The sequence below is a fragment of the Anolis carolinensis genome, chromosome 2, assembly GCF_035594765.1.
Source record: "Anolis carolinensis isolate JA03-04 chromosome 2, rAnoCar3.1.pri, whole genome shotgun sequence".
Classification (NCBI taxonomy): Eukaryota; Metazoa; Chordata; class Lepidosauria; order Squamata; family Dactyloidae; genus Anolis; species Anolis carolinensis.
Window position 1 is genome coordinate 131,297,018 of NC_085842.1, and position 27,023 is coordinate 131,324,040.

The 27,023-nt window shown below is 39.0% G+C and overlaps 1 protein-coding gene across 5 annotated transcripts in view; it reads right to left on the minus strand.

Moving 5' to 3' along the window:
• csnk1d (casein kinase 1 delta) overlaps nt 1-22,292 on the minus strand; it is a 30,756-nt gene extending 8,464 nt beyond the window's left edge. For 2 of the 5 annotated variants that reach the window (XM_008104559.3, XM_008104560.3), the window contains exons 1-8: nt 22,009-22,291; nt 16,534-16,644; nt 14,738-14,886; nt 13,283-13,511; nt 12,276-12,446; nt 11,070-11,218; nt 7,968-8,139; nt 6,062-6,201 (exon numbers count right to left, since the gene is read on the minus strand). In XM_008104559.3, the coding sequence (XP_008102766.1) occupies nt 6,062-6,201; nt 7,968-8,139; nt 11,070-11,218; nt 12,276-12,446; nt 13,283-13,511; nt 14,738-14,886; nt 16,534-16,644; nt 22,009-22,084 (1,197 nt within the window). In that variant the 5' untranslated portion in view covers nt 22,085-22,291. Of the gene's footprint in view, nt 1-1,292; nt 1,520-3,358; nt 3,447-4,233; nt 5,722-6,061; nt 6,202-7,967; nt 8,140-11,069; nt 11,219-12,275; nt 12,447-13,282; nt 13,512-14,737; nt 14,887-16,533; nt 16,645-22,008 lie in introns of those variants that run through there. The other 3 variants (XM_062970536.1, XM_062970537.1, XM_003217287.4) reach the window with 3 other exon arrangements.
• Between the last annotated feature and the right edge of the window lie 4,731 nt (nt 22,293-27,023).

A 27,023-nucleotide genomic window follows, 5' to 3' on the forward strand; every position in this document is an offset into this window, starting at 1 on the left:
GATGATAACATTTGCAGGTTTATACATTTAGCTTCTAACTGTTGTGTCAACTGAGGGGGAAGATCAGACATAGATCAGGCATTGGACTTCAATTCCCACAAGCTGGCTGGGATTTTTGGGAGTTGAAGTCCAAAACACCTGGAGGGCTGAGGTTTGCCCATGCCTGCCATAGATGAATGAGGCATCATGTCATGAACATGCTGTGGGTCCTAATTCCTAGCCTAAAAATTTCTGGGCAGAAACCGTAACATTTGGTGCCCAAATAATGCTGGAATTATAGCTTCCACCATCCCTAGCTACTGGCTATGTTAATCACCCCTAACTTCTGCCTTCTGCTTTGGTCTTACTATATAGAGACCAATTTTTACCGGGGAAGCTATATACAATATCTCCTGTATATGCTAACAATATGGTTTAAGATTGTGATCTTCAGTGAACTGCTCACTACCAGCACTTTGATGGCAAAGCCTATCAAGTGTATTCTGCACGGTAATCATAACACTTTATCCAGGAAGTACCATTTTAAGGTGAAGGCACACGTGGATCTATATATAAAACCAAACTCTCCTACATACAGAAGAGCACATTGGAGAAATAGCTAAACTAGAACTATTCCCTACTGTTTTGTTTTTTGCAAGGATGTTCTTATAGTAATAGTCAATCATGAGTTCTCCCACTTAGAATCTGAAGCGTTTTATATCAGGATATTAAGTGTAGCGCTTTGAGGGTTGAACTACTGTTCTAGAAAAACAGGGTTTGAATCTCAGCTCAATCTTGGACCCCCCTCCCTTGATGACCTTGGGCACGTCACATTCTCTCAGTTTATGGGAAAGAAAAGGCACCTCCCCAATAAAACTTGCCGAGGAAGCCTTGTAATTAGGCCACCTTAGAGTTGCCATAATTTGGAAACAAGTTGAAGGCGTACAACAATTCAAAACAAGTACCTAAGATCAATCCAATCGTATGGCCATTTGTGTATTTGTTTCATTTCCAAATAAACCCCACTCCATTACTGAAATTGCACCTTTCTCTATCCCAGACTATTTTATATGTCAACACTGTGATTCTACAGTTGATAAAATTGTTGACCAAACTTCTAATTTACACCATGACTTTTGTTCTATTTCCCTACATGGAGGCACTAATGAACTGTACTTAATGGAAATCATGAGAGCATCTCATCTCTTAATTGGCCAATATGTATGAGAAATAATTCCAGTAGGTCCAAGCCACTTACTATCAGTAGTTGTAAGAAGTTTCAATTGGGGCTATAAGAACAATCTGGCAAGGACTCTAAGTTTAGCAGTTTTATTAAATACTACACAGAAAAATTCAAACATTTGAGAGGTAAAATGTCCCTTTTAAATCTACTTCTCTGCTCTTTATTAACTCTTCTTTCTTCACCATCTTCTGACTGTTTGTCTCATTTGCTCTTCCTTCTGCATTTCCTCCTTTGCAGCAACTTCAAATTTTCAGCTCCCCGTAGTCTCCACTCACACCCCATCCCCTGGTGTACCTGCTAGAGTGGTCACCAAGGAAAGAGTTAATGTAGACCCATAAGATATCATTACTGGGAATTAATATAGACAGAACAAATATTAACTGGGGTGGCAGGATAAGAGTTCACATTTTTAAATAATGTTGGAAGTTCTTTTCTATTCCTGAAAAGTCAGTGTTTAGGTTAAAACTATGAAACTCACCAACATAAATTTAAACAAAATGCTAGGACTGTGTAGCTGAGTTGCAGGTAATGTACATATAGAAAGTAAGCTGAGTTTCACCCACAGGAAAGATAGTAATAGATCACAGCATTTTAAAAAAGGGAAACCCTTTTAAAGTAAAGATCTGTGATTTAGTTTGGGTAAATTTTCAAAGACTATGAAAGCATTACATTCAGAGAGGGAAGACAATATTCAAATTTACAAAGGAATTGCTCAAACTGTTTTGGTACTGGAACCTCTGCTCCATTTGGTGTTCCTTCTTCCTAGTTGATCCATTAAATCTGAGAAATACATCAGGGTAATACTGTGTCTTTCCTTCCCAATACGTACTAAAGCAGAAAAGGCAGAAACTTTGTGTAGGTTTACAGCACCCAGATTATTAGTAAAGAGTTACCACAAAGGGACCCAAGTAATGTGTTGGCTATAACAGTTGCCACCAAACAATGGCCAAAGCATTATACACTGTGACAGGATGACAGTTATCCGGCTGCAGGCAACTCTCTCACAATCATAGGCAAAGACTTTAGCTACCTATCTTTGAGATACAATGGAATAGTACATTTCCTTCTCTATGCTGAAAGCCTCAAGCTCCTTTAGAAGCATGTTATATATGATTGCACTGAAACAAGACAATCCTTTTTAGTTGAAGTAGTAGATTCCACAATTTAAATATTTATTCTCTTATTCCAGAAATGGGAAACATTTGACACATATTGTTACTGTTGGAAAACAGTTGTCATTATCCTTCATCAGTGACTAGGCCAGTTGGAAGTGTTAAATATCACACCACAACAGCAATGGGATCACAGGTTCTTAACTCCTGATCTGTGCAACAATTTAGAGAAGAGGAATGTATCTGACCCCCCAAAAATCTCAAATTTGTGCATTATTGTACATGGAGAAAATCTGTTGTTGTGGCCTAACTGTTCACTATATTTTGCTAAAATGTCCTATTACATGTGTAACACTAGATCAGTGGTTCTCAACCTGTGGGTCCCCAGGTGTTTTGGCCTACAACTCCTAGAAATCCCAGCCAGTTTATGAGCTATTAGGATTTCTGGGAGCTGAAGGCCAAAACATCTGGGAACCCACAGGCTGACTATATTATAATTTAAAATGACATAATGAACCCCATTCCTGCACAGTTATCTCACAATTTGGAGTACTATCATCAGTAGATAGATAGCTTGATTGTACCCAGAGCTGGAATTGCAGTTAATATTAAATACGTTAAGATTCAACAAACCAGCTTCAAAAATCAAGATTCTGAAACTGAACAGATCACAATTAGCATTAACCTCAATTAGTTGTATAGAAATGTTGAGACACAGATCACAATTTAAATCAAAAGCAGAAATTTCTGAGTTTTCCTACCAGCCATGATTACCAGCATTTAAAGCAGTCATCTGGGAAGAAAGTGGCTCATTTACAAACAGTTTGCTTTTGATTACTCCCTAATATACAATGAAAACATTACCATGTATGAATAAGCCCTAGAAAAGTGATATACTGATGTAGTATAAGCCCGATTGGCAATTTAGTATGTTCTAAATTAAGCAAAAGATCTGCAACATGTGACATAGCATATTCTGTTGTGCTTCAATGGCCCTGATGTAAACAAAACCCAGTGATTAGGCCTCAGTCTAAAAGTGCTTTATTCCAGTTAATTTAAGTACTTCAGAAACGCATTTTCTTCCTCTTCCTTTGAGTTCTGCAGGATCTTGGCTTTACAGATGGAAGAACAAAAGAGAGTACAGTATTTCAAAACCTTACAAGGTTTAAAAACCTTACAAGGTTTAATTTCTTCCAAAGAAGCAAGCCTCTAATATAATCACAAGTCATATGTATTCAAATCTTAGTTAAAAACACCTTCACCTGCACCCTGCCACCTTACAAAGACAAAGTTCCTAGATCTTTTAAGTCTAGGAGTGCCATTTTACTCATTAGAATTCGGAGTAGAACATTGTGTGTGGTTCTTCATTTGCAGATGCTGAAAGTTCAGAAACTTATTAAGACCACAATCTGATTTGGACATGAAACCAAGGCACAGTCTTCCAGAAAGGCAGAAGTATTCCATGATTTATTTTATAGTCACTATAATTACAGTAATGCCTATTAAGCAAACAGTGGTCTTGGGGAAATACCCTATTTATGTAATTTAAACATCTGAATGTTTCCCTTGGCTGCATTTATGATATTGTATTTCCCTTCCAACAAAACCAAAAACCTTTATATTACACTTTTTTTCTATACTGAGAGTGTCTTTCCAAGAGGGTCTTCTATCAAAGATCATTTATTAATGCTCCAAGACTTATGATGGTTCAAATACTTTTAAAAGATGAATTCAGATGAAAAACCTGTGGTTTGCTACAGATAAACTCTGAAACTTAACTCTTAATATTGCCTCATGAATGTATCATTTATCCTTGGTAATAAACAGCACAGAGGACCAATGCTATGCATATTTAATCAAAAATCAACCACACTATACCAAAATAAATGTACTTCTTAGTAAGCATTTAGACATTTATTTTATTGTGTATAGTTTCACTTTTTTGCTACAACACCAACAATTAATTTGAGTTAAGCTTCACTTAACTATAACCATAGTTTTTAAAGTTTTCATTTCTAAACTATAAAGCTTAAGGCTCCTTTAAAAAGGACAACATAATCTTACCTGTGCTGACTTTATCTTGCCTTCCTGATAGGCCAATATCTGATGTGTGGCCCTTAAAACATTCTTTGGAGCACAACCTCCACATTTATGTTTTTATCAGCTACTGAGCCCTTTTCTCCTTTGGCACATTTAATCTGACATTAAGCCACAGACTATGAGCAAACAGTTTCAATAGCAGCCACTTTTTGGCCTAGACTTCTCTAAACTTTATCGTGCACATTATTTCTCCCCCCTCCCAGCCCATATACACTCAAATAATAAGCTAATTTTTCTAAATTCTGATATTTTGCAGATTTTCCCCCCAATTCAGGTTTTGCAGATATTATTTTAGAACTGCAGTATATGAAGCTCAGAAAATGTTTTCTGACAACCATGTCTCAATGTTGAAATTTTCATGAGACAAAACACAACTTGTAACACATTACAGGCTCGGATGAAACCTAGTCACATGCACACATACACGAGGTAAAAAGGCTGGCTGTTAATACTATTTGATAACTTCCCCCCCCCCCCCAGCTTCCGCAACACATTTACAATGTATCCCTTCTCTCCCCAGAAAATAAAAAGGAACCAAGAAAAAACTGACAAGCAAAAGGTATCAATAGCCATCCTTCTTCATAACATTATTCACCTTCCAAAAATACTCCAATTTTTATAATTTACACTTACAGCCGGTTTTAGGATTTATACTGTAAGGTTTTTAAAGATCTGACACACACACACATACACACACACACAAATAGAATGCATATCGCACTGGGGAAGTCCACAAGTCAAGAAGTTTGGTCACTATAGACATTATAGTTAATTAACAACAACAAATGTTTAGCTTTAACAAGAATGCATGCCCTGTAAATAGCTTAGAGGCTACTTTTCTTTTCAAATTTTAAAAGATTCGCAAAAGGCTGAAAAAGAATATCTATGCTGTACAAACAGTACCTAACAAATTAATACAAAGGATGGAAGACAGGTAAGACAGCCGTCTTTCTTCCTCTTATCAGGCACAACTCCAGAGGTACAGAGGCTTTTAGCTCTTAAAGCAGATGCAATTATGGATAGTGCTTATACCAGACAGAAGCTGGTAGCCATTTTCCACAAATGGTAATTTATTCAGAAATATAGCCCAGGTTATTTCAAAATCTTCATGTAGGTACATTTTTGTCACTGGACACTACAGAACAAATAGTGCGTAACTGCTACAGTTGATATTGTCCATTTGTAACACTGAGCATGTACTAAACATGGAAGGAGAGCACTTATTGATCCTTCTTCATCATCATGAAATGTCACACATACTAGTATTCATTCATTTGTTTCCGAGATCTGCAGTGATTAGAAAAAAATGTGGCCTTTAAATCAATCGATAATTGACACAGCATAGTAAAAGTCACTGAAATTTCAATCACTACTGAATGTCTTTATCCTGTGAACACACTAACATCCAGAAATGTATTAAACAAGCAAGCTACCCATCTAGGGACTCTGCAAGTAGCCATTATTAGGCTGATTCAGATCAATTAAGGGTATTAAACACCAGAAAATAATGATGAAGTGAACTTTCCAACCCAGAGCGTTTTTACACTGCAGAGTTGTGCCAAAAATAATGGTCAAACTCCTTTCCCCTTGCCTATAAAAAGAACAATTAAGCCAGAACTGTTTGTACCTGTGAGGTTGACATGCGCGAGGTATCTTGTCTGCCTGTTAGATCAGATGAGGAGATATTGACAGGGGCCCCACGGTGCAATCGCATACTCACTTTCCGTTCTCGCTCCATTCCAGACACTGGCCGAGGAGATGTGTTCGCTGATGGAAAAGTAAGAAGCAAGCTTTATGAAGGTAGTCATCAGCCCAAAGTAACACTTGCTGTAAACTTGCCTTTCTCAACCGAGAAAGCTTATATTTCTAATACCCTGTGTTAGCATTAAAACCATCAGCCTTCATCAGCCTATTTGAATGAGGAAGTCAGATTAAAAATCAACATTACACAATTCTGTTATGCTATAATTATGGGGACAGTCCTAAACCTTGTTTCAGTGTTTTAGGAATTTTCTACATTGGTGTTTGCCAAAGACACCGCTTAGTAATGTCTCAACCAAGAGCTACATTTAAGACAGGTTACTAGTAAAACCAGTTAATATTGCAGAGTCCTTTCTGTGGCATCTCTGTATATTTGGAATATAATTCCCAAGGTACTATGTATAGTTTCTGCTTACTGGTAAAGGCTTGTTGATTTTAATATGCGGTTGTTTAATTTCAGTTTACAATGTTTTGAGGAAAGTTTAAATGTGTTGCTTATCTTATTACGTTATAATGAATAGCTTTCATAGTTTGGTTCATTGTGTATTTGAAATGGTTGCAATACATTTTTGTAGGGTTCAGCTCTACAGAGCAGGTTACATATTTATTCAATAAAACAGATATAAACAACTTTGTACCAGTCATTCTGGCTACTATCCTTTGCTGCAGAACCAACACTAAAGCATATCCATTGGCTGTAGACAGATATGGATTCAGGTCAAAACACATTAATATACACTGAGCAAATGAAAGTTCAAAATGCTCTCCTACTGTAAAATCCTCACCAATTATGACTTTTATTTGTAATATGCAGTTGGCAATATTAGGTCCAGTAGAGAGTGTTATGTTGGGATGTAGAAAGACCTAGATTCAATACCTACAGCATCTTACAGATTGGATATGGGCATCAACCAGCCTAATAAGTAAGGTTGTGAGAAGGGGAAAAAGTAAAATACTAGTGAAATGAACACGAGATGGAAAAAGCACATGATTTTATGAAATTCTATATAATTCTGTTATTATCGATGAAGAACCAATTTGGAAGCATTCAAAATGGGAACTAAAATACTGGGGAGGTCCTATCTGAAATCTTTTCTACAATCAAGGAACTCGCTAGTAGCCCAGGAAGAGTTCCCTGTTTCGTAGCCTCACCCACCCCACACAATTGAGAAGATAAAGGGGATTAGTAGAGCCATGTATGCTGCTGTGAGCTCCTTGGAAACTTAAGTAACATGTGCATGTAATGGATAATGACATGCAATCTAAAGATTCATGTTATCTTGCATGATAGAAAAAAGATTTAGACAAATCTACTGTACTTTCCCTTGCAGTTTATTAGGGCCCAGTCTTCAATGACATATAAAGCCAAATCTATTTTTAAGAGAAGCTCATCAAAAGCCCAATTAGTTACTGTGAATGAGGCAGTGTGCTTTTATAGACCTAAACTAGTCTGGACCTTCCACTCTTGCTTGACCTTTTACATCTGAACTTGGCTTCCTTCTCTCCTAAGCTGCAGTGCTGGGCAATATGAACCAGCATGCTTCTCAGAAATAGTAAGTCAAGATTTCTCCAGAACTTTGGCTTGTCATGATGTGTAAACCCAGCCAGTAGCTTTATACCTGTGTTTTAGTTATAACCATAACTTTATCACTGGAAAATACAGTGTTGTATAGATTATTCATTTATGCCTTTCTCCCCATAGGGACTCAGGGTGACTTACTGACTTCTGTAATTACCATTTCACCAATTTCAGGACATTTTATAAAGCTTACCAGTATGTGAAGTTGGGGTAAGAGGGGTAGGTGGAGCTACATCCTGTGTCCCCCTCAGCCTGCCAGAGGCAGTGGAAGGTAACCCACGAACAGCTGGATTTCGTGCATGTCTCATTCTTTCCTCTCTTTCTCGCCGTTCGCGTTCAGCATCTTCAACTGCACGGCTTGCGCCCTGCAAAAATCCAACAACTTAATATGTGTAGAGATGGAGCACTGAATTTTGTACAGTGCAGCTGCAACACAGAAAGAGAGCTGATAAACAATGGCTAAAAGTACTATTTATATCACCGATGCTTATATCTAACAATGTCACTTTGCACCACTTTGCACAAATCCATTATAATGAATTTTAGATGATGTACTTAAATGCATGTATGTGTTTTTGTGAGCAGTTCCTGCTTCAAGGTTACAATGCTGAGCTCATCTGAACTACTGCAGGATCAAGCAAATAAGCATTCTAGTTCAACACTGCATTCACATCAACACTTTTTACATAAGTATCATTGAGGAAGTTATTTTCTTAACCTTGTTTTCATTTCTTATGGAGAAGATTTCAGCTCGCAATGATTAATTATTTCAAAAAATTATCAGCCGGTCTAAGCCTTTGGAGAAAGGAAGAAAACAGAATGGATCTGCAATGAACTCTTGCAACTTCCACTTCCAGCTGAAGTCCCCCATGCCATTCACAAAGATTTCCCCAACCCCCATAAAGTAGCTTTAGGTTGGTGTAAGATGCTATGAAAGATGCAACTCTTAGGAATCTATCTTGGGGGATTAATTATTTTAATGAGAGCCTGACAAATGCATGGATGTTTAAAGGCTATCCTTCTATTCTTGGATGACATGTCTCAGCTTTTAATAGCTTTGAAATGAATCTGCATATTGACTATGATAGTCTTATATAGGTAAAGTCAAATTATGGAACATGTTTTCCTACAGAACAGGGATGGGACATATTCTCATATTTCCAAGATATCATAAAGAATATATCGTATTTACTTGAATATAATGCATCATCAAATGTAAGGTGTACGTCCGTTTTGAAGGTGTCTTACAAAAAAAAAAGCCTTCACCGTTGAATGTAATGAGAGGCAGCAGTGGCCGCGAAAAGGCTGATTGGAAGCTGTGCCACTCCGCCTGGCTTTCTCACCAAACTTTTCATGGCCACCACTGCTTCTCTCTCCTCTGTCCCCAGCTGGGATGATCTCTTGCCCAACTGCTCAGGTATGTGATTCTAACTCGCCATCAAATCTAACACACCTCAAATTTAGCAATGTAATTGAGCCACAAAGGCGAACATTACACTTGAGTAAATATCGCAGTTTGATGGAAACAGATCACCATGCTATTCTTTCCTCCCTTTAGAATAGTAATAGAATACGAATTAGCTCCTGTAGCATTTTAGATGTACAGTAATTAATAGAAGAAATCACTAAGAAGCAGGCATTTTTAACTGAGAAGAGTCAGCAGTCTGACCTGCCTCAGGATTTTCTTTTTCATATTAAATAGCATAAAATGATAACAATGAAAGGATTAATGTGATTACATTAATGCAAATACAGGAATGTGATTTTCCTAGCTGTATAATGGTAGTATAGTTTGATGAGTCTACTTTGATAGTATGAGAAGCCTACCTTTATAACTCAGCACATGGATTTTGTGACTCTTGATATTATCACCTTTTCTTCCCCCTTATCTTCTATGCATGCTATTTATTATCATTGCTTGACGAATCTGTACATTTCTGTAGTCTATGTAACAGATTTTGTGTTCATTTTCATTACTTAATAGATATTGCTCCCATACAGGCTTTGGAATTGTCATATGACTTACAGAAGCCCAAATTTAGCCATTGAGCAATGGCCAATGCACTAAAGGAGCATCTTAAACTGAAATTTGATTTTTAGAGCTTATCCTTTCTAGCCAAAGGTGCTCTTGGTCCAACTTAAGTCTCTAAATTTGCCCCCAATGTTAGAGGCTTCCTGTGACCTTGGCAAATATACTACAGCTTTGCAATAATAAAGTAACAGATATTCAAATAATTCCAAGTAGTCATTCTGAAGTTCCAGACAAAGATCTGTAACACTGGCTTCAGTGCTATACAAAGCAAACAATAATCAATACATCCACATGATCTACTACAGAGGTGGACAACTGTACTCCTGGATAGGGCACGTGAACAAGCAAATCTAAAACTGGAAGTAATATGATGTCTGGGTTCTGCCCTTTTTCTGAGGGAGGTGCTGGGGGAGCTATTATGGGGGATTCTGGGGACTACAAAGGGGATTTTTCACCTTGGAGCTTTTATAGCCAGGTTAATGCTACATCAAAATGAACCTTTATTATAACTGGTAAGTTCTTCTCTGTTATTCAAATTAATACATTTTCACTCAGGTACTCCATATTAAAATGCAGGTATTCTTTGGCCCTTTTGTAGGAAACAATAACTTTGTTGGAACTTTCAAAAACAGTAAGGTGCTGGACAGCATTTCCTCTCTACAGGTCTAGTAGTTAAAGCATTTGATTAAAGTTGTAATACTGTGCTTCTTTCTGCATGGAACCATGTTCATGGCAGCAAGTGACTGAAAAAAGCTGCTTTACACTTTCAACACTGAATTCAACATTAAGAGTATACTGGCCATCTAGACAGATTTTGGAGGTTCTGTTGTAAATGTCATTTAATGCAAAGCAAGAACTAACTTTCAATTTATTTATTTATTTATTTCCAATATTTATATCCCGCCCTTCTTACCCGAAGGGACTCAGGGCGGCTTAGAACACTGGCACAATTAGATGCCTATACAAAATCAGTCAACAATACATAAAATCAGTTAAAACTATTAAATACAATATAAAATTACAATATATCAATTAAAAATACATATGCTCTGATCCAAAAACCTTGTGTTTTATCCATAAGTCAGTCCATGTCATCTTTATCGTTTATTCATTAAAAGCCTGGGCACATAGCCATGTTTTTAGGGCTCTTCTAAAGCCCAAAAGAGTTGGAACTTGTCTAATACTTTCAAAGTTAAATACATAGTCATAAGGGAAGCCATTTTGGTTTTTCACATTAAAAAGTAAGTTGTAAAGTCTACTTACAAATTTAAGCATATTCCAGTCGAATACATAGTCATAAGAGAAGCCTTGTCTGTGGAAGAGGTTTCTGAATAATTGCCTTAGATATGAATAATCCGGTTTATCATCAAAGCGCAATGAGCGGCAGAAATTCAGGTAAGTAGCAAACTCAGCTGAAATAAGAAGTCCGAATCATATTATCATAAATTCAGTGCATAGAAAAGAAACCACACTGATTCATCAGGCCACTGTTTTTCTACCTTAAAGTGTTTATCTAATTACTGAAGTGACAGAACATTAATGTGTGATCCAAGTGATGCATCTTTTATAGATGGCAAGTAGCAATCTTTTCCCCCCATTTAATGGAAACTTCTTCATAATAACTATTATATCAAATCAAAATCAAATCACGTTTTATTGATTAGCCCATCGGCCGTATCAAAACATTGAACACATAGACATACATACAACATACAACATACAACCCGCGGTAAAAAAAGAAGTTAAAATAAACAAGCTGTTAACAAGACCCCGTTCAGGTCAAATATCTGCATCACCTGCACAGTTTACCCCAATTGATTCCAGATATGCAATTCTCAGTATTCTGGATCATATTCTGGATAATGCTTCATCACAATGTAATGGTAATCATAGGAAATGTAAAATGGAGTGGAGAGGGCTCTATTTTAGTCAGTTTCAAGTACAAATATAAGGATATATAACCCTTCTCAACACAAAACCATTTTTTCTTTCAGACAAATCAATGGTATTAACATTAGCATTTCCAGTTTTCTAATTTGAAGAACAAATGCAATCCTATGGAGTGCATACTTGCTAGGTATGCATTAAATAAAGCCCTGCCTTGCTAGCAACTGTGAATAAATCACAATTATCTGTGTGTGCTGACTGAATATGCATCTCACTTTCCTTATAAAGGCCGTCTGTATGATCAACAAACTACGTAGGTAGGAGAAAGAAATACTCTAAGTTTAGCTCTCTGTCATGTAGAGGAGGAATACAGAGATAAAAGAATATTATCTACAGACATTTGAGAGAAAATACATGCATTAAGTCACCACGGTGAACATTACATGATGTACCTAAGCCACAGAATCATTTTTAAATTGGATATGTTGTAACAGGAGATGCAAGATCAAGTTAAAGCAACTTTCACAGAAAAATAATGTTAGAATGAGTATTCTAGAGATCTATTCCAGAGAATAAACTTACAAGGGTATCCTTTACATAAAACCTCAATGGGTGTAGACATTTTCTTTTCACTGATGCGTTCATATTTCTGTCGCTTTGTAGCTGCCTTTAGTCCCTGCCAGGGGAGGGAGCCCAGGTTAAAATACATGAGTACATAGCCCAAGGACTCCAAGTCATCTCTGCGAGATTGTTCTACAGGGAGCATAAGAGTGGAGCCATTAGGATCTATCATGAAATGGTTAAAAGATGTTTAGAGCAACAGATTGCACTATGAAAAGCTCGTATGAAATAAAAATTACACATCTAAATAGTTATTTTAAGCTTACTGATAAATCATGAAAGGACAATGTTTCATTTTGTAATTAGCCTTTATGGTTAATGTAGAACGAAAAGAGAGCCAAAACTCAGCTTTTCAAAACATGTACAGAAATGTTGATTTATTCATTGACATATTCATCCAACTCCCCTAGCCTAGGGTATTTGTTTGGCATAATATCCAGCCATTATTTATGGTTGTCATTGGCAAACAACTTCAAACTCTCTGCCTGGACTAAAAAACTTGAGAAGAAAGGGACTATATTTCATTTTGAATCAATCTGACAAATTCAGTTGCTAGCTTGTGTGATGGCAAAGACCCCTTCACTAAATTCTCTGAAACCCAAGGAGAACTTAGGGAATGGTGCAAGGAAATGTGTGGAGCTCTGTAGTTGTCTTTGACAATCCAGACCACGGTATCAAGGACAGAGAACTGATGTATTGCAAAAAGATAGTTAAACCACCAACAGCTAAAGATAATTCACACAACTGAGCCAAGCCATAGCCTTATTTATTATTAACCTTGATCATTTGCTTTCAAGAGTACAAAATAAAGCTCCAAGTAAAAGACAAGGTGATCTCCTATCTCTCAGAACTAAAGCTTGCCTATGGTTAAGAATTCTGTTTAATAATGTTTGGAGAACCTATACACCAGATCTTTTTTTGAAAGAACATTCTTATGAAACTAAAGCTGTAACCTGCTACCAGCTTACCAATCCCAAGGTGAGTGTTGATGGAGGCATATCGGGCAGTCCCTGTCAAGTTTTTATTTTCACGATATGGAATGTGCTGGTGGGTTCGAGCATCCCGGTATTTCTTGGCCAGCCCAAAGTCTATGATGTAGACAAGATTGCCCTTCTTGCCTAATCCCATCAGGAAGTTATCAGGTTTTACATCTCGGTGAATGAAGTTCTTCGAATGAATGTATTCTATTCGGCTTATCTAATTGTAAAACAGGATTTTATAATTACCAACTGGGCTTTAACAATAAATTTCTACTTTGCTAGACTGCAAGTTTAAATGCTTTGTTCCTGTATCATATACTGTCTTAGTTTGTTAATTCACTTTTCAAGTATCACACACACTAGTTTTAGCTTGCTTCTCAGTTGCTTTCCTTCCTGGATTCCAGTACCTGAGACTAAAGCAGAGTACAGAAACAGTCTTGGAAACCAGGCTATCTGTGCAGGGATTAAGAAGATTGGAATTGAAGAGAACAGAATGGTTATGGATGAAAGGAGTGTGCATGTTATTACACCAGTGGCTCTAAAACTTTTTACCCTGTAACTCTCTTTACATCTACATGTGGACATTACACCCCATCTTCTCACAATATATGAATAAAAATACAGCTAGACCTCCACATCTCTGGATTTGTTGCTGGCACGTGCCATTTCAATAGGGAATGCAAGAATGTGATAGGGCTTCTAAGTCCCCCTAAGCACCAGAAGTGACAAGTGCAGGAAGGCATGCTTCAGGTGAAATTCTTATAAAATGTTGTCTGTGTGAAATTGATATAAAATGTCCACTTTCTAAAAGCAAGCAGCTTTCTATACCACGGACAGACTGGTATTTTTGTAGTAGCTGCAAAAATATTCAGTCAAGTTTTCAAATAAGGAGTTGAACATAAATCAGATGAAAGAATTGAAATCCTTCATAAACATCTTTCATATTCAACCATCCCCACCATAATTGTAATTCAGTGTCTTGGCATAAACAACAGAAAGTGACTTGACTTAAAGCTCTGCTATTTCTTTTAAAGCTCGTGATTAACAACTACTAAGAATATACTGTTTTTCCTTCCCCTCAAGAGATAGACAAGAAATGTAATTTCATATGTAACAAGACAAATTCTTTTCAATCAACTTAAAATTCTTCCTGTGGTAAAGGCAGAGTTTAAAAGTGGGGGGATGTGTTTCCTGGTACAGCTATATAATCACATTCTTAAGAGTCAAAAATAACTTATGAAGCCTTCTTCACATTGGAAAAATGTTTTTGCTAATGTAAAGGAAACGATTTAAGTGGTATATTTTGATACTGGTCTTTAACAGAATGGATTCGCTGCTTCGCCCTTTCACAATCATGTAAAATAAAAGCAAACATACACAATATAAGTAGAGATATAAAAGGAAGTCATCCCACTGAATAGTCAAATCAAAAGATTGTAATACCATTTGGTCAGCAAGTAAGAGGACTGTCTTGAGGCTGAATTTTCTTGAACAGAAGTTAAAGAGATCTTCAAGGCTTGGTCCCAACAACTCCATCACCATTACATTGTAGTCACCTTCAGCACCACACCATTTAATTGTGGGAATGCCCACTAGAACAATGAAATATGATTATTTATACATTTCAAAAGAACAGCTATCACAGTACACTTCTATTTAAGAAATATTGTTATTAGTAGTAATATTATGTGCATGTCTCTTCCAATGATAATAGGAATGAAGCAGGATGCATTTCCAGCCCCATCCCACCAGCAAACCATGGTGCAATTAGGAGTTGTGATACTTGTTCTGCTTCTGATTGTCAAACAGCAGTTTACTGAGGGAAGAGGGCTGGAAACGTCATCCTGATGCGCTTCAATCACCAGATGCAGAATTCTGTCTCTTGGAGTCTGTCTGTTAAGGAAGATTTGGGGGAGTATCACATCAATAAGGGTCACGACCATATACATTACTATTAAACAGTTACTGCTCAACAATTAGAAATTTCAAATATTTTCTGGGGTGGGGTGGGGGGGCAACAAGAACTAGGAGGAGGAATTGGGAAACCTTATATAAATGTGCAATGTCTCACCCAGGCATCAAAGAATCATGAAATTAAATTAGGGAGGCAAAAAGCAAAGATTACACTATAATTGTGCTGGGAAGTGTCTGGTAGTGATTATAACTATTGGTCCATCTATCTCTTTATTGTCAATTCTGAGTGGCAGAATTTGCTCTCTGGGAATTCAGATAGGATTCTTTCTCCTAAAGGTCTTTCCCACATATTAATTAGATCCAACCCCAATCAGGTTCCAAAATCAGACAAGATTAGATATGCTCAGTGTGGCATGGTGGAAGCACATTAAATTATCCGCTGTCAAATGAGAACATAGATTTGGGACTGGGAATCTGATCGCTTAGAATTCAAATGGTAATTTATAGTATACTTGTAGATTGACTAGGCTTTAATTTGTGCTATTTACTCTGTGAGCAATTTTTGGGGATAGTTTGTTCCAAATGATTTCTCGAAAGTAATTTAGAAAAAGTTGCCCAGTCTCTCTCCTTTCATTGTTGCACAATCTCAGTGGTGCTGGCTCCCCCCCCCCCCCCCCAAAAAAAAATTCCAGAAAGCTTTTCCATGTTCTAAATAATTTTAATTGATTTAGCAGATCTGGTTTAAATGTTATATCCCAATATATACAAAGCTTTACATGGAAATCAGTTTATTAGAATGATTGTAATAGTGTAAAGAGAGTAGACTATACTTCCCCTTATGTTCAACAAAAGTTTATTACAATTGAAAGAACAGTATCCTTTTAGGACACATATCTAAAGACAGCTATAACTGATGTATCAGGTGAGTTAGGCAATACAACCAGAATGACATACTGTACAGTGTGTTTTGCTCAAATCTGACTCAAACTGTATAGTATTTTTGGGCTCACTGAGTGTTCCTCAGAAAAATAATTCTGGGAGTTTTTCAAACCAGAACAATCTCCTACCACACAGGGATAATGAGCTGTAATTCTAGTCAGATCTATATAAAAGTAAAAATGAATTTTAAATGTATTTGTAAGAATATATATGATTACACTGTAATATATTTCACGAAGTAAAAATATCTGGCAGCAAATACCTTATGAGTGACAGGGACAATGACTGTGCAATATCTTACAGACATTTCCTGTACTATATACCCTTTGCAGTCAATAGTTGAAATATAAATAAACATAAGCTTTGCCATCAGGAATTATGCTTACCTCCACCCTGCATCATTTTGTAAATTTTACTTTCTATATGGAGTTGAGGATGTTTGGTTTTTACACATTCCAACTTGATGGCAACCTCTTCTCCAGCTGCTATATCAGTGCCTAAAGAAGAAAAGAGAATTCCGTGCCATAATTAAAGACAGGCCAAAATTAACTGACACCAAAACCAAGCCAAGAATCCAACAGCAGACAGGGGTCCAGCACTCCATATTTGCTGAACCTGCAGAGTAGAGTCACAGAGTGACTCATAAGACTTGAAAACAGATGGACAATGATTACTGAATGATCGATGAGGGTATATTAAAACAGCCAATTTGTTGCTGCTTCCACTAGATAAAATCAAATTAAAATCACACCCTGTTTCTTTTTCTCGTATTTAATTTAATGGGATTCTTGGTACTATAAGCTTTTCTGTTTAACTGCATTTAAAATGGTTAAACTAGAAATTTCTACTACAAAAGTACGGTTTATTAGGTAACAAATAACATTATTAATATTTTAATCCTAATGATTAAAACCCTCATCTTAAAATAGCTGGCAGACATCATTGGAACAGGTTTTGAAAGGAAATTACAGAATTATGGATAATGAGTTGGAGCCAGACAAAGTTTGATTAATATAACTCCCAGTAAATCAGGTCATGGCTTTCTTGCTTCATTGACTTTGATGGTAAACTATATAAAAAACAAACCTATTAAGTTTAAGAAACTAGAACTGATTAAAATGTTTAGGTCAGGATGACCACATAGGAAGTATATTTTGCTACTTCAGTATAATTCTGGATAACTGTTTTCAAAATTATCCAAAAACAGTTTGTCATAATACACTGGACACTTCCAAATAATCAAAAGCCCAACTGAACAAGTATGACAAGTTTTTGGACCATGACTTCATTCTTTTGATTATTAATCTGAAGTAAATTATTAGAAACTTAATATTACAGGGGGAAAACAAGCATAACTAAAAACCTTCAGAATATTTGTCTACTTCAGGGAAAAGTTTTTGCCCAGTGAAGCTTCCTGCAGAATTCCACAAAAACACAATGGGTAGGCCACAAAGAGCAGCTTTGGCCCATTTCTAAAGAGCAATCAATATCCCATGGTACAAACCTCATTTGAAAGTTATGTCAGTTTCAAAAAGCAAACTGCCATGTGACATATGCCAGTGGTGGGAATTGTACATAGGTGCAGAAATTGTTGAATAGAAGCTCTCAGCAGCCCTAACCAGTATACCTAAAGGTGAGAAATATTGCAACTTCTTGTTCAATATTTGAAAGGCCACATTAATCCTACTTCCAAAAATGTTTTTTTAAAACTGCAAAGCAAGCAAACAAACAAAAAATACTTATTTATTTCATTTATTTTTATTTACTGTATTTTACCTCGCTCTATCTCAACCCCAAAGGGACTTGAAGCAGCTTCCAAATTGGCAATAATTTAATGCCACAATAAACATAAACATACAAATACACTATACATTAAAATCAGTTAAAAATCATAATATACTACTACATTAAAACAAACTGTTAAAACAACACAACTCACTTCAGTCTAAAGCCTCCCTGAAAGCATAAACATACTTAAAATGTTTATTACAACATATAGTAAGGATAAAATACTATTTATGCATTTTCCTCATAATTTCTCTTAAACATTATCTCAGATTTTCAATAAACCTTGCCAAAATTAAGCTCATTTCAAAGCTGATTTCAGTGAGCCTTCTGGTTTAAGACTATTCCCTTCAGAAGCACATTATGGGAGGCTCCCACAGGTAATCTCAGTGAGAAGCATAGAAACTACCCTTGTCTGTCACCACACGCAAGGCATTTGTGTAAGAGGCAAGTAAGGTTACTATTTATAGAAGATGTGAGCAAAATGAGGCCCTGCTGGTACTGCCTGACTGCAACACCAAGCACTCTTCACCACTCATTGAGATGATCAGGGCTGAAGACAGTTGGAGAAGGTAACAAGTATAGGTAATTAACCCTTTGTTTGTTTGTTTTTGCTGAAGACATTTAACTATAGAGGTGGCTCCAGATTTTCTAAAATACACAAGCAGTGTGGTCTGCAATATATCCATTCTGTCTCACACACTCTTTCTCTCTACAGAAACCATTTTTAGCAAACACGTCACATTAAACCTTCCACTTTGTGGTCCATTTTGTAATCTTACAGGGCTACAAAGGAGGAAAGTGGCAAGCTGTTTAAAAGTGAGTTGCTTTACTGCATATTTATTGTACAATGGTACAAAAATATTAATTCCATCAAGCAAAACTGTAGGATGTAGTTAATGTCTTGTTTATGCAGTGCATAAGGAGGATTCATCTCCAATCATACATATTTTCCTACAGAGTAAGGAAGTCCTTCTTAGGTAAGCATATTTTCTGCCAACAAATTCTTAGTGACTGGGCAGCATCTCACAGATCTTCAGAAAATAGAAGTTGGCTAAAGTTCAGGTTCTGGGAAACACTGAAGTAGCTTGGTAATTGGTCCCACAAATGTGCATGACTGAATTCTTCATCTCTAAATGAATTTGTTGGCTACGTAATGCGCAATGCTGGTCTATCACAGCTTCCAGTACAGTAGAAGCAAAATCAAAATACCTTAGTAAAATATGGTAAAAATTACGTATAAATGAAACTACTGCAGAAAGAGTTTTCACCATTACAATTCAAAAGTGGGATTCCTATGAAGTGAAATCAGACAGCAATTAAGGTTGTAGAAAAGATCTTGAATGAACAAAGCTGAACTGATCTGTCAGATTTCAGATACAGATCTACAGTAAAGTGTTAGTGACTTTAGGTCTTCCAATCAGACATTTACTAGTTGAAAATATCAGAAACATGGGCCGGTTAAGAGACTCTACAATCTTGACTGTTAGAAACTCTTATTTGAAATGAATCCTTATACACATTATCAACTATTTAATAACCTGTGATTCTTGCCTCATATATAGGAGTAATGCCTTTTACTGTTCATAATAATACAAAGTTCTCAAAGAAATAGGAAATGGCACCACATGAGTAAGGGATCTTACCCTCTTAATTTCAGTGAAAGGAAATCTCTCCCAAATTCAACTTAATTCTAAAGTGTGAACATGAGAAAGAAAGGATGGTGAAAGCTACAACACCCGGAAATCTTAAGAAAATGTTTGGCTAGAAATGCTTTAGTACACAAGGATATTCTTCCCTGGACAGCTACCAAAACATGCCTTTGCCAAAGGATCTGACAATTTCTTGTGTCAAGTCTTTTCTGTATTACAAGATAATCAAACTTCTGGGATTAGGAATTTGGGAAAGTGTCATCATCCTTCTCTTCCCCATCAGGTGGGACAACAGTGGTTAATAATTTAAATATCGTCACTGTCATTCTCTGAACCTTCCTAGGTATTAGAACTAAAAGAAACCCAAGTCTGGTAAATAAAACAAAAGCAAACAGTAATAGATGTGATGGTTAAGAAATATACATAAACCTATGATCAATCTTTAGTTTGAATCATAATCATATGGTAAAAGTATCTGTGCCCTTTCTTGCACATGGTTCTCAAAAAAAAAAAAAAATCAAATGGGTAGCTGCCACAGGCAAAGTCTCTGGCTTGAAGTCTGAGACAGAGATATAACATTTTATTAGGGACAAGCCTTCTCTGACTTTTAACAAAGTTTTTCCAACCTCCACAACACCTTTAATTAAAGGGGAAGGTGCAACCAAATGACAATCCTTTGTTCTGATGGGTGCACACCCTAATATGTACGTATAATAATTCTGCATACTATGCAGCAAAGGAAATCCCTTAAAGTTTATTATTTACAAGGCGGAAGCAAAGACAACATCCAATAAGAATTTCAGAAGACTGTACTTCCAAAGTTTTCTGAGTGAGCATGTGATCAAAGACAAAAAGCATTTACTTCAACTGAGGTGTTGACATTTCACATCCTTTTCTGAAAAATAGGAAAGAACAAAACACTACAAGTTATTTAATGTTCTGTTAGAAAAGCACTAGGTGAGGCAAGGTTTAAGGAAGTAACCTTTTGTATAAAAAGAAACAGCAGCCTTGGTTATATGGACGTACTGATCTCAATATTTACATTTATTTTTAAACATAGGAGTTCAAACTTGGATCAGCTGTCCCCTTTGTACAACAATATGCAGAGTCAGCAATCTCATTAGAGCTACTCAAGTGTATACTGCAATGCATAGGCCTAATCTTTTGTGGGACTGAACCTTGAACTATTTGCAAGAACATCAGATTTTTTTCCTGGCTTACCTTTACAGAGCCTACTACTTTGAAAGAAGACACCTAGGTTAGCTTACCATATACAGAATTCAAGAAAAAACCCACATCCCTGGGGATCTATTAAAGATTCATCGCCAAAGAAGTAAGTCAGCAGGCCTCTGGCTTAGATTCACACAATTATGCTGTCATCAAAACTAGGGGACCGGGTTGCAAATAACCAGAATTTTACACCTCAGAAAGGAACAAAACATTATACCAGCCCCTTCCACACTGCTGAATAAAATCCCAGATTATCTGCTTTGGACTGGAATATATGGCAGTGTGGACTCAGATAACCCAGTTCAAAGCAGATACTGTGGGATTTTCTGCCTTGATATTCTGGATTACATGGCTGTGTGGAAGGGCCCACCAAAAGTCCTGCTTAAAAACCAAAAAGGCAGAAAGCACCCCAAGCCACAAAATGGGCGATTTTGCAACCACAAAGCAATTGGGCAATTCTTTTTGTAAAAGTGAACTACTTCCTGGAGGCCTTACACAGCCCCAGTAGAAGCCATATTTAAGGCCTGCGCTCCTGGCCAAGACTAGACTTTGAAGTCAGAACTCTTGGGCCCAGTCCATGCTTTGTAAGGAGGATGGGCTTTATTTTATCTGCCCCATCCAAGGGAGCCTGGGAGGAGGGCGGCCGCTGGCCCAAGGTCACCATGGAAGTCTCGGGCTTCTCTTGAAGGAGGAAGCGGGGAGAGCGCGGGGGTCTGCCCTGAGTAAGTCCCGGGAAAGGACGGGGCCTACACTGAGAAATTAATGATGCCCGACACCACTTTGACTGCAAGGGTTGGCTGCTACAGAATCCCGGGAGTTGTAGTTCGAGGAGGCCCCAAGATTATTAAGTAGGGAGGGTAAGGCCTTGTCAAACTACCGCTCCCAGGATTCCACAGCACGGAGACATGGCAGTTAAAGTAGTGTCAACCTGCATTTATTCAACAGTATAGGCCAGGCATGGGCCAACTTGGGCCCTCCCTACAGGTGTTTTGGGCGTCAACTGTCACCATTCCTAACAGCCTCAGGCCCCTTCCCTTCTCCCTTCAGGAGGGCCCAAGTTAGCCCCTGCCTGGTGTAAGCGCACCCGCAGTAAACAAGGCCAGAGCGGCCTGGGGTAAGGCTCTTGGCCCTTGTTGGGTTGCGGCGGCTCATTGAGACCCCAGGCAGCCCTCCCCGCCACCGCCTTCTCCTCACCGAGGTAAATATCCCCGAAAGAGCCGCTCCCGATCTTCCGGCCGAGCCGGTACCGGTTCCCGACTCTCAACTCCATTGGCGCGGCTCTTGCAGACCCAACCCAGCGGCGAGGACGGAGCCCGGCTCAGAGCAGGCGCACGACGGCGAGCATGGCGGCCCTGGGCCCGTCTCCCGGCGGCGGAGGGCTCTGGGGGGGAGGATGGAGGCCGATTCCCAGAGACCCGGATCCCCCCTCCCGCTCAGCGCAGCTGGGGCCGAGCCGCCATGTTGTGTGACCTCACTTCCTTGGCAACTGGGGGCGGGGGCTGCATCTCGAGGGGCGGGAACGGGGCGGGGCTTGCAGATTATGAGGCGGGGGGGGGGCAGGCCGGTCGCCGGGGCAACCGCCGAAGCCGCAGTTGGGCTTGGTAGGCCCTCTGGGCAGTTCCTCTTTCAAAGTGTAGAATTAATGGTTTGGCACCGCTTTAACCTCAGTGGCGCAGGACCTCATCACACTAAACCTTGGATCCACTTTAAATCCACTTCAGAGAGGGGGCTTTAAACAGCTCAGTCAGACAGGTCCTGGGCGGCTGGGCCTCACCAAATTACAAACTTCAGAATTCTGCCGGAGCCAGAAACCGGATTTTAAGTGGATTCATGCTCTAGTTTGATGAGGCAGTCAGTTCTAGGGAATCTTGGGGGCTGTAGCCTGGTGGGGCACTAGCGGTATTGGGCTGAGGCGGCGAATGACCTTGTAAAATTAAGGCAAAGAGCTCACTATGCAGGTACCGCCATTGCAGTACACACCCAAAAATCTCAAAATATCTTCAGTGGATTGATCAATGCTATGAATGTAAATGAAAGAGCCCCTGGTGGCCCTCCGGGTTAAACTGCTAAGCTGCTGAATTTGTTGACCAAAAGGTTGCCAGTTCGAATCTGGGAAGTGGGGTGAGCTCCCGCTATTACCCCCAGCCTCTGCCAACCTAACAGTTTGAAAACATGCAGATGTGAGTAGATCAATAGGTACTGCTCTGGCGGGAAGGTAACAGCGCTCCATGCAGTCATGCTAGCCACGTGACCTTGGAGGCGTCTACGGATGCCAGCTCTTCAGCTTAGAAATGGAGATGAGCAGCAACCCACAGACACGACTGGACATAATGTCAGGGCAAAACCTTTACCTTGACCTAAGAATGTAAATGTTTCAAACTGATGTCTCCACTACTATCCCTCCCCTTAAGAAAGCCTAAGCAATACAGCCCATTGGTGGGGTAAAGAACTCTAAAACCTGTTCTGCATTACAACTCTCAGCATCTTAAAGAAATAACCATGTTCAGAATTCCAGTCCCTTTCCAATTTCCCAGTGGGGTATTGTTCTATTATTTGGGCAGAGGCTACCTGGGGACACTAGAGAGAGGAGGATAGTCCATTTTATGGAGGGGTATGTGTGTTGAAGGAGGAAAACAATTTACCCCATTTTCACTGGTTATTCCCCACTTACCATTTCATAACAGGAAAACAAGCGGAAATTGGGGGGGGGGGGGAATAAGACAAGTGCAAAGAAGCCAGAATGATGTCCAAAGAACTTCTAACGGGGCTAAGGCTCAAAAGAGACATGCACAAGAAGTGGAAAAGGGGGAAATCACCAAAGAAGAATTCAAATGAATAGCCAACTCCTGTAGGGAAAAGGTTTGTAAGGCTAGAGTACAAAATAAGCTCAAGCTTGTCAGGGAAAAGGCAGAACTACTTAATGCATTCTTTGCCTCAGTCTTCTCACGCTGTCCTCAACCTCAGCAATATGGAGTCGACGATGGATTAGGGGAAATTCAGTCCCAAATAGGGAAACAAGTGATCCAGGAATACCTGGCCACTCTAAACGAATTCAGGTCTCCAGGACTGGATCAACTACATCCAGGAATATTGACGGAACTAGCGGGAGTTATTTCAGAACCACTAGCAATCATCTTTGAGAGTTCTTGGAGAACGGGATAAGTCCCAGCAGATTGGAGGAGGGCAAATGTGGTGCCTATCATCAAGAAGGGAAAAAAAGACATCCTGGCTGTCTGGCCAGCCTCACATCAATACCAGGCAAGATTCTGGAAAAGATCATTAAGGAAGTGGTCTACAAATACTTAGAAACGAATGTGGTCATTGCTAATAGTCAACAAGGATTTTTCAAAAACCAGTCATGCCAGACTAATCTGATCCTTTTTGATAGAGTTACAAACTGGGTCGATACAGGGAGCGCCGTGGATGTAACGTATCTGGATTTACAGTAAGGTCTTTAACAAATTTCCCCATGACCTTCTGGCAAATTAGTCAAATGTGGGCTAGGCAAAACTACGATTAAGTGGATCTGTAATTGGTTAAGCAAACGAACCCAAAGGGTGCTCACCAATGCTTCCTCTTCATCCTGGAAAAAGTGATGAGTGGAGTGCCACAGGCTTCTGTCCTGGGCCCAGTTCTGTTCAACATCTTTATTGACTTAGATGAAGAGTTTGTCATTTGAACTCAAGGTACCATATTCTAATGTAACCTTTTCGTCATTATATTAATCAAGATTAATGCCCATCTCTCAGGGGAACATTTGCAGTAAACTCCTATATGAAACACAGTTGGACTAGGTGGCCATTGCTGTTCCTGTGAACTTTTGCATATTCAGTACACCCAGTTACTTTTTTAGCCCTCAAATAAGGCCACTTCTACACTACGTAGACGCTATAATCCTGTTTGGAGGTACAGTAGAGTCTCACTTATCCAACACTCGCTTATCCAATGTTCTGGATTATCCAACGCATTTTTGTAGTCAATGTTTTCAATATATCGTGATATTTTGGTGCTAAATTCGTAAATACAGTAATTACTACATAGCATTACTGCGTATTGAACTACTTTTTCTGCCAAATTTGTTGTCTAACATGATGTGTTATGATTGAGCCTCATGGCTCTGTTACTGACAGACGTGGGCGTAAGACTCCTCGAGAGTCAGATACTCTCGAGGAGCGAGAGAGAAAAAGACTGCGAGACATATTTGCAGCACCATCTGACGAGGAGTCTTTCGAAGGGTTTACGGAGAGAATGGAGGAGGGGCTGGTTAGCTCAGAGGAGGATGAGATGGATTGGACTCGGGTAAGGGAGGAAGTGGGTGCCACTGGCCATGATGGGACAGAAGATGAATGGGGACCTTCAGGATTAGACCCATGGTTTAGCTGGAGGGATGGGACGGGATCCACAGCTGGAGATTGTGTTGGGCGTAGTCAGAGGTGTCCCAGCTCTGACGAGGAAAGTGATGAGGAAACGCCCGGGTTAAGGAGGACAGCTGACAGTGATGAAGATTTGTAACTGGCATAAAATGGGGCTTGAGAGCAATTGCAAATTGCGTTGGGCAAGGTAATCTGGGCAAACGCTTGGGATCCGTGTGTGTGTGGGACGCTTCCCTGAAGACTTGTGTGCTTTCCTGTGCTGTGACGTAAGTTGATTGGAATCCAGGGTCAGACGGCGGGAGGGATTGTGTGGGCATTTGTTTGTGCAAACCTGTGCTTACTCTTATTAGCTTGACCTTCCGTCGTCTTCTTGACGGACGCCATCTCCTGCTTTGAGAACTCGGACTGAACTGACCACGGCTTGTCTTCCCCCCTTCTTGGACTTGGAAAAACTACAAACGGCTGCTTCTGGCTTTGATCTACGGAACGGAACTGGTCTACTCAACTGCTACAATCCTTGGCTGATTTACTCGTGTTGGAGATCCTGTCTGCTGTGTGTGTGGGGGAGCGACGCAAGTTACTCTAAGCACAGTGTTGGCAGCAGAGAGGAATCTGCTGCCAATTAGTTGCATTCTTTGTATCTTTTGTTCCTTGGCTTTCGTTTCGTTTATACCCAGGCTGAAGCAAGCAGTTTGTTTTTACCCGGATTAAACTCCGGTTTAATCCGGTTTATCTTTTGAACATTTACTTTTGCCCCTTTTTGCTCCTAAAGGCAAAAACTGCCTGGCCCTTGTGTTTTACGGGCATTTTTGAGTTCTGTAATCTAATAAACTCTGTTACTTTGAATCTTGTGGCGTTCTGTCCTTGACATGATGTTTTGGTGCTTAATTTGTAAAATCATGACCTAATTTGATATTTAATAGGCTTTTCCTTAATGCCTCCTTATTATCCAACATATTCGCTTATCCAACATTCTGCCGGCCCGTTTATGTTGGATAAGTGAGACTCTACTGTAGATCTAAATGAACCAGTTTTACTGTGCATTGCTTACACAAACATCCAGGAACTGGTTCGAAGTGGAGCATCCGCTACTTGCAGCTTGGAATTGAACCCAATGTTTTCTCTTACCCAGTTCACTGAGATGCATCACAATGTCCATCTGGGATCAGTGCTAGATGGAGGCAGGGCGCAGGAAACGAGAACAGAGGAGTGGGAAGAGGACTTTCCCATGGGAATAATATCTCCTCTTCCAGGGGGTGCATGTTAACTTTCCAGCCAGCCGTTTCTGCATTTTTAAATAACGTCAGTACCAGAGGTGTCCCGACAAGCATTCTGCATTTTCCAGTCTCAGATTGGAACCCTGCATGGGATATATTCTGATTGGATGAAGTAATTTTTTTGGCTTGTTCCGAACTTTGTTTTTGAACACACTGTTTCTAGCTATTTGGGATGTATGTTTTGTGGACACCCCAACCTTGATCTATCTTCAAGTTGCATTATATGTTTTGTGAAGATTCAGCCTAAGATGTCTTTCCAAAAACCAACATGAGAGCCAGCATAAATTTCTCAATTCTCCCCATTTTTCTAAAATGCAAAATTTAACACAAGAAACACAAAAGCAGCAATGTTTATACATTAAAAATAAATAACAAATACCAACTAAACATGCAAATGTGAGTAGTTCAATAGGTACCGCTCTGGTGGGAAGGTAATGGCACTCTAAGCAGTCATGCCAGCCACATGACCTTGGAGGCATCTATGGACAATGCCGGCTCTTCAGCTTAGAAATGGAGATGAGCACCACTCCCAAGAGTCGGACACAGCTAGACTTAATGT